Source organism: Gouania willdenowi, chromosome 5 (assembly GCF_900634775.1).
Source record: "Gouania willdenowi chromosome 5, fGouWil2.1, whole genome shotgun sequence".
NCBI lineage: Eukaryota > Metazoa > Chordata > Actinopteri > Blenniiformes > Gobiesocidae > Gouania > Gouania willdenowi.
The window spans coordinates 11,819,196-11,827,582 of NC_041048.1; the positions used below are offsets into that span (position 1 = coordinate 11,819,196).

Below are 8,387 nucleotides of genomic sequence, written 5' to 3' on the forward strand. Positions count from 1 at the left end.
AACACAGCTCCTCCTGTCCCGTACATGCAATGACCAAAGTCCATCCAACAGGACCAGAGCCAGACACCTTCAGCCTTTAGTTCACCTCAGCTTTCCTTATCTCGTCCCTCCTTTCCTTGGCATGGGACATAGCTTCATTCTACCAAAGGAACAGACTATATTGTATATTGCACTGTTGTCATCTTGCACACCTTCACAAAATAAGATTTTAAAAACTGAGCATAGACCTCAGATAAACAAACTTAAAAAAAAAAACAATTCAAGAATTAAACGTGATGCTTAATGATGAATAACAAATAAACAGGTTTACAGAAATGCTAGTATACTTGTGAAAAAAATGCAAAAGTTCCCTGAAAGTATTTACACATCTTAACTACAAATGCTAAATATTTGTACAACTTAAATTCTGACCAGCAGAGGGCGCTAGTGAGCATTGTGTGTCATACAAAAAAGGTTGTTGCGTCATTCAAACGTGTGTTTAGGTTTTATTTTTTGCAATAGTTGATGGTAGTTTGTCTTATAACAGTCAAAATCTATTTCTCTTATATTTATTTAACTGTAAGCAGTGTCTATGAACATATATACAGTATATAGTGAGATGAAATTGTTGACTGTTGACACATATGTAATAAAGGCATTTTAAACAAAGCTAAAAGTAGCCCATGCGTACATTTCTGTGTGTCCAAATAAAATATGTGTATTTTTAGAATTTAGCTAAATGACCTGTCTGAACACTGTTAAGTCACTTGACATCATTCCTTGAGCTCCATGTGTGGATGATGTAACCAGTTTTGAATGTGAGGCAAATTTTAAAAACGTCTCTTTGATTTTACCTGCATTAATTTCAACAATTAAATTGGATTTTATGTCAAAAACATGTCACATTAATACAGTTTTTAATCAAAGTCTTGACATGAAGAAGAACGTGGTTACCATCGGTGATTGGATTTAAAATGTCAGCATTTCTCAAAGGCGGGACAGTAAAGCCAAATTATTAATGTTCTATAATGTATAATCACATATATTTATTGATTATAAACGGTCATGTTTAGAGTATTTGAGGAATATATGACTTTAGTCGCTGGGTCACTGGTTGAAAAAGCAAACAGGCACAGCACAGGCAGCTATGTGCAGAAGTGGGGGAGGGGTTGGGGTTGTGGGGGAGGAGCCTAGTTTGAGGTCGCTCCTGAACGTGGTTTTTAACCGTGTGTCTGTCTGTAGTTTTACCGGCTTATCCTTCATCCACCGACACATCACCGACAGCTTTCAACCCGTTGCACCATGAAGATCTGGACCTCTGAGCACATATTTAAGTAAGTAAAGACTGTTGGAGTTTTAACGCGGTCCGCTTTTTAGCGATGGCGGCTAGTCTCGGCCGCCGGCTTCCTCGTTTTAATCATATGAACGACTATAAAAGGTTACTTTACGCAATTAATTAAAAATAATTGAGTTCCCAGTCGCAAACAAACAGGCATGGATAGCGTATATAACTCTCTCGTTTTGTCTCGATGCGTTTTTTTCAATCTATTTAATTTTTCATTGCATAACTATCCGCTTAGGTCCCGCCCTCCACGCGCCGATCCTTTCCCCTACTTTGTGCCGTAACTGTCTGCGTCACTTAGCAACGCTGCGGTGTTCCCTAGCAACCATTGAATTGAACGGTCGGTTGTGACGCCAATGTCAAATTCTTCATTCAGAAATTCTCACATAATCAATTACATTAAAAAAAAAAAAAAAAAAAAAGGCAAATCCGGTTTAAACATTTCGAGAAACAAAACACACACAGTGACATAAAATGGTAGACAAGGGCCTCAGTAGCCCTCAGCCTCATTAATGACGCCATAAATACACAAAATGGGAGTACTGCACAATATAATAAATGACAAGAAAAAACACAAAACGGCAAATATGTCGAACAACGAAAAACTTTCTAAATACAGATGACAAGAAAAACACACTAAACTGCTTTTTCTTTTAAAGTATTTCTTGTTTTTTCCTGTATAAATGCTTAGAGCAGGGGTGTCCAATTCCGGTCCTCGAGGGCCACTATCCAGCATGTTTTAGATGTTTCCCTCTTCCAACACACCTGATTCAAATGATCAACTCCTCATCCAGCTCTGCAGAAGCCTGATAACGATCCTAATCATTTGAATCAGGTGTGTTGGAAGAGGGAAACATCTAAAAAATGCTGGATAGTGGCCCTCGAGGACCGGAATTGGACACCCCTGGCTTAGAGTGTTCATTATTCTAAATGCTGACCAGAATGTTGATAAAGGAAAATACAATCGGATTGCAGATTTTCGTGGCCCCGTTGTGATAAAAGTTGCCCAATTCTACCCTAGATGTGTATCTAAATTATATATTATATAACAGGTCTACGATAGTATTTTTGTAAAATTGCAAAGGACGAATGTCCTTTAAAGTTTTTTTTTTTTTTTTTTTTTTTTCTAAAATAAGATTAAAACAACTGCCTCGACCCTGAAAAGGGATCAAGCATGCCCGAAAATGGATGGATGGAAAATTAAAAGAAAGTGACTTGATCCCTAAGCCTAATCGGGCAGGTAATCATTGCTATTACATCTGCAGGAACTTGTTTTTCTACTAACTGAAGTAAAGCAAGTTTTTACAAAGGTTTCAGGAAACTATAGATTAACTAAGAAAAAGTTATGCTACAAACAGAATAGCTATAAAAAACAATCACTTCAAGAAACAAGCTCCGTTGCACTTTAGTTCAGCTTTTTTGATGATATTTACAATTTTACTGTTATGTAATACCACCAATTCATGACTAATGGGATCATTTTAGATATCTAAGATAACATTTTGAAGTGTATACGGTAATTGGTGTTTTACTGTTTTTTTACGTAACCTAGAGCTGGGCAAATAATTGATTTATCGAATTTGTAGATAAAAACAATTTTTAGTTTGCAAATTCAAGTTTAAAGGAGAAAAAAATGTAATTTTTTTTCCCACCACAGTTTTTTTTAGACTTTTTCACATTCCATCTTTGTGGGTTACCTTAGGGCGATGTGAGCCAGCCTCTGCTTTGTTTACATTTGTTTACCCTTTGAGTAGGCTATATGTGTGCCACAGGCATGGTTAATTTTTTATTCGCACTATGCTGAGATGCTAAGAGAAGACGTTTATTGTTTTTTTTTTTTGAATTCTAATATAATGTTATAAAATATGTAGTTATCTGATTTCTTAATCAGAAAATTTAAGCTACTGTGAAGTTTCTGTTGCACTTTTGCTTAAACCTGGGTTAAAACTTAAAATTGTTGACTGACAGAGCCTCGTTTACTGTTTATTTTGGGATTGTTCTATGGATTTCAACTCTTGAGGACACTGCAGTCATTTTTAAGTGCATTGAAGGAAAAAAAATCGAATCGAAACTGTAATTTTTTTTTTTTTTTTTTAAACAGATTTTCTTTTTAGGCGTAATCACCAATCCCTAACTTAACCAAAATGGTTTTGCCTGTTTGATTTGTTTTGCAGTCATCCCTGGGAGACGGTGACCAAAGCTGCCATGCAGAAGTACCCAAACCCCATGAATCCTAATGTGATTGGAGTGGATGTTCTCGACAGGAACATCGACAGGCAAGGACGCCTCCACAGTAAACGACTTCTCAGCACAGAGTGGGGTCTACCATCTATAGTAAAGTCTGTAAGTGTCCCGACCTACAACCTGAACAGTCACAACTATGAACTATTCAGTTCCAGTGAGGGGTTAATGCTTTCCATGAGGGGAGCACAGTTGTAACTTGAAGAGCTAATTCTGTCCAGGGGTCAATGGCCTTTTGGTAAAGCTCGTGTACTGCTGTACAGGACACAGTAGTACCATTCCTATCATAGGTCAGATTTAACTCCATGACTGCGCGTGATGTACGTTTCCACGTCTTTGCCTGTGCCGTTCTAGGGGTCACCTAAATCTAGAGGGCAGAGATGACATGTTGCTTACTTTTCTGATCCTCTCATATTAAATGTTGAAAATAAAAGCCCAACAGTAAGATAATATCCTTCCATGTCTGTATTACTGTTGGTCTGTTGCTCTGCGTTAGGGAAGGGCTTGTAATTGAGTAGACGAGGTCAGTCTGATGACACAGACTGTCCCAGTCATGGATGGCTTATTCCCACAGTTCCTTATTGGCTTGACCTTAAAGCACATTATGTTTATCCATGTGCTGGATCTTATTATTCTACATATCATGTCTGCCCGTGACACCACACCATGGCAATACACACCATGAAAAATAAACTGAGATAAATGGATAATTTTTGGATTTTCCGCCTATTTTTTTCCCTGCTGTTGTAATTTCTGCATTTTTTTTTTTGTGGGAAAAAAAATGTACATTTAAAATGTACCTACATGTGATTTTTGGAGTAAGCAGGTCTTTGTGTCCCAGTGGAACACTCATTCTGTGACATTTAACTGCTACTTTATCATTTGTACTGAAAGCATAAATCATGTAATACTGTTGAAAATGCACCATGTTTCAGTTTATTTTAGTTTGACACAGATCCTCAAAAATAAATTACATTTTAAAAATATGTAATAAAACTGAAACAGGTAGAAGCAAAAATGCTTATGTTCAACTTAAATCATCCCATTTAAGTTACCTTTCTTAAATAATACACACAAAAGAAATGCAAGCATTCAACAAAGTACATTTGAGTTGCCTTTTTCAAATGTATACATCTAACACAGTACACTTTATACCCTTGCAAATATATTCCTACTGCTTTACATAACTTTCTGTAACATTTTCTTTTTGAAAATAGTGTGTCACTTGTTTTTATTTCTTCATCAACATTATTCCACAATTCAACAGCTAGAACAGATGGACGTTTTTGCTTTACTTCTAATCTTGCCTTTGATACAATAAATATAAATTGATCCCCTAGGGTGTATTTGCTGGTTTGTAGAGATATGTATATTTAAATGTCTTCTGAAAGAGCATTTAATTTATCTTTGAATATCAGAGTTTTACACAGTAGGTCATATATGGGAGTATCAAAGTAAGTCACTCCGACTGCTGACGACATTGAGTTTACATTGAAGATTTATCTGAACATCAAATATATGTGGTATTAAATCAAATGTAGTAAAATGCTGTATACATATAAAGATAAGTCTGTATCAGTTTGTAAATGCTAACTTTGCTGATGTACTTCTATTTTCATTTTTCCAGATTATCGGCAGCTCGCGAACATACACATATGTTCAGGAAGAATCGGTGGTGGATCCCAAAGAGAAGACTTTCCAGCTTCAGTCCTCAAACGTGGGTATAAAACAGATGATGTTCATGATGCTACTGTGTGTGAGTGAGTCTCTAAACTGCATGGAGAAAAAAATGCTCTGGGTTTGTTTTCCTTTTGAACAAACTCAAGAACAGGAATGCAGTTTTTCCTGTTTTTCCAGAACAACATTTTACATTGATTAAAAAAAAAAATAAAAAAAAAACAATAATTGTGAACGCTATGTTCTTTTGAGAGTTATTTGTACTTTTTCATGAGATGTGGTTAGGGGTATTTAAGATTACTGGAGTGTTAAGATTTCCTTCAAGACACTTTTATTTTTAGATTAATTGAATTGACATAAACTAATATTCTTCCTCATTTGTTTTGTCTCCTTATGTAATTTTAACTGTTGAGTAGTTCAGTGTTATAGTGTGTAGTGGAATACAGATTATATATATTATGTTTATGTATTTATTATTATTGAGTAATATGCACATTAGAATGTTTAAAGTGGAGAACTATCTCATACTTAATAATTAGTGTTGAATGAGCTCTCCTTTTGATCAATAATGCTTTTGTTATACTTATTATTCAGTACATTGGTGTCTATAAAGTAAATGAGTATAATACACAGCTTTATGTCCTTGTGAGGATGCTAATCCTATAGCAGCAATGCTAGGCTAAGCTATTAACTATTAAATTATGAATAGATTAATAATATAACGACTGTTAACATTTTGAATGTATGCTCATACTGTATATGAAAGCAAAGGTTGTAAAATGGTTCAAAAACGTGACGCTAATGCTAAGCGATATAATGTTCCTTCCACAGATCACGCTTACAAATCTGGTTTCGGTGGATGAAAAGTTAACATATAAACCACATCCTGAAAATCCAGAAAAGTAAGTTTCTAACACCAACTTAAAATATTTTTTTAAAAGAAATGAGTCAACTCCACATGTTTACGAAATTCCTGCCAATTTTTCTAGGACGGTGCTGACTCAGGAGGCAATCATCTCAGTCAAAGGCGTCAGTCTCAGCAGTTACCTGGAGGGAGTGATGGCCAGCTCCATATCATCCAATGCTGGAAAGGTATGTTAGCTTTCAAACATCACTTACACTCATTTTTACTGCTCGCATGTGTGAATAGGACGAATATTACTTTGTAACATGTCTTATTGATTCATATTTTACCTTATTCACCAAAATTTGTATTATTGAATTTTGTAGTTTTCAAAATTTATAAACTCTAAGTCATACTTCAAGATGAATTGAAAATTAACTTGAAAAATAAAAAAAACCCAAACGGTTTTTTATTATTATAATTATTATTAACAAACAATCGTCAGTTATACATCAATGCACAACATCTACAAACATGAACTAAAATACACCACCAATTACAGTTCAACAAGTGAAACAGTACAAAAGGAAAATATAGGAGATATAATAAAATGACAAAAACATTTTACAAGGGGTGTTTTTTGTAATAAATTTAACCTAAGTATCAAATTATACTACAGTATTTTCTTGTCTGGACATTTTCAATTTTATCTAGGAAAAACCTAAAACATTTAGCTGTCTTTTTTCCCCCCCATTCTCTATTAATGTGATATTTGATTTTTTTAAAACCTGATTTGACTTGTTTACTTTATCTTTAGCACCTCCTTGTGTTTTTGTCTTTTTTTTTTTTTTAATTATTACATTTTTTCTGTTAGTTTCAAGATTTCTGGTGCAGTCTGTAGTGTTGTGCCTCTGCACAGACAATAGAAAAGCCTTTTATGTATATGGGCTCAAATATGACCAACATGTACAATACATAAAACAATGGGGGGTTTTTTTTTCCTGGCAGCATGTAAATAAATTCATAATTTGACAAAACTTTAAAAAAAAAAACTCTTCAAACTGGTTTCGACTTGAATGTTAAATTTGCAACTGGATAGAAATGATTTGACTAATTGGATGAAATTATTACATTTATTCCGTTGTTTTTACTTTTTAAAATGACCTCATATTTGGAATTGATCTTTTTTCATTTATGTTTTATTCTGCACAATTTAAAATAGAATGAAACATAATAATATCAACCGTGGACAGACATTAATAGAAATCAATACACAGAGGGAAAACCCAAAAAACTCTCAAGGGGCTTGAAGAAGAGGGCTAGCGATATTTAAACTTTAACTAAAGAGAAAAAGGAAAAAAAGAATGAAATCAAGACAAAATAAAGACTCGTCAAGATAAGAAAACTTTGAAACGGAGAAGGAAACAGGAAAAAGAAAAACATTAACATAAGAAACGGAACAAAAAGCGATCATTGTTTAGTCATTTATTAAGGAGTAGGTCAATTTTGGCAAAAAGATGCCTTGGTAAACATCTTTTGTGAATAGACGGATGAAAAATTCCTTGTCATTATGTACAACAACAAAAGAAGAAACTGTATGATTAGAAAATGATGATTTTTTTTCATTTAATTTTTTTGGCTGCAACATATATTTAGAATGACTGTTTTCTTTCCTGCTCACTGAGCTCTGAAGAGGTTTCGTTTGGACTCATTGTTTTGTTGCTCCATCAGGGTCGTGAGGCCATGGAGTGGGTAATCAGGCGCCTGAATGCAGAAATTGAAGAGCTAGCAGCTACGGCGCGTGGGACCATGCGCACGCCGATGGCGGCTGCGGTCACGGACAAATGACACACGCCTCTGCTGATCTGATAAAACCTCACACCACCACTACACGCCTGACTTTATGATGCTCTGTGTCGTGGCGCTCTGGTTTACTTAATTGAATTTTTAGAGGCAAAAAAGTTTAAAATGTCGTTTTTGTTTTACTATCTACATTAGATATATTTTGAAGCAACAGGCAGTGACATAAAGCGGCTCTGTTGGGTCTTGAGGGCACAAAGAAAAAGACGACAAGTGGGAAATCTTTTGTCGAATTTGTGTTTCTAAAGCATGTAGCGATGCTAAAAATAAAGGTATTTTGGGGTTAATGATGTTGCTGAAACCACAAGAAAAGTGCCAAAGCTAACACAACCTCATGCCGAACCTCTTTGTAAGAAAGAGCAACTCTTATTAGCTGTATATTCAGCCGAAAACCAGCAGGAGAAATTTAACTAAAATACAAAAACTTAGAGTAAGGCGTACTGA

General features: G+C 35.0%; 1 protein-coding gene across 1 annotated transcript; it reads left to right on the forward strand.

The window, feature by feature from the left end:
• Positions 1 to 1,185: 1,185 nt before the first annotated feature.
• On the forward strand, positions 1,186 to 8,150 carry LOC114463154 (PRELI domain containing protein 3B-like). The gene is made up of 6 exons (XM_028446453.1): positions 1,186 to 1,313; positions 3,496 to 3,664; positions 5,190 to 5,279; positions 6,071 to 6,141; positions 6,229 to 6,331; positions 7,815 to 8,150. The coding sequence occupies exons 1-6, from the start codon at positions 1,282 to 1,284 to the stop codon at positions 7,929 to 7,931; spliced, it is 582 nt and encodes a 193-aa protein (XP_028302254.1). The 5' UTR covers positions 1,186 to 1,281; the 3' UTR covers positions 7,932 to 8,150.
• The last annotated feature ends 237 nt before the right edge of the window (positions 8,151 to 8,387 follow it).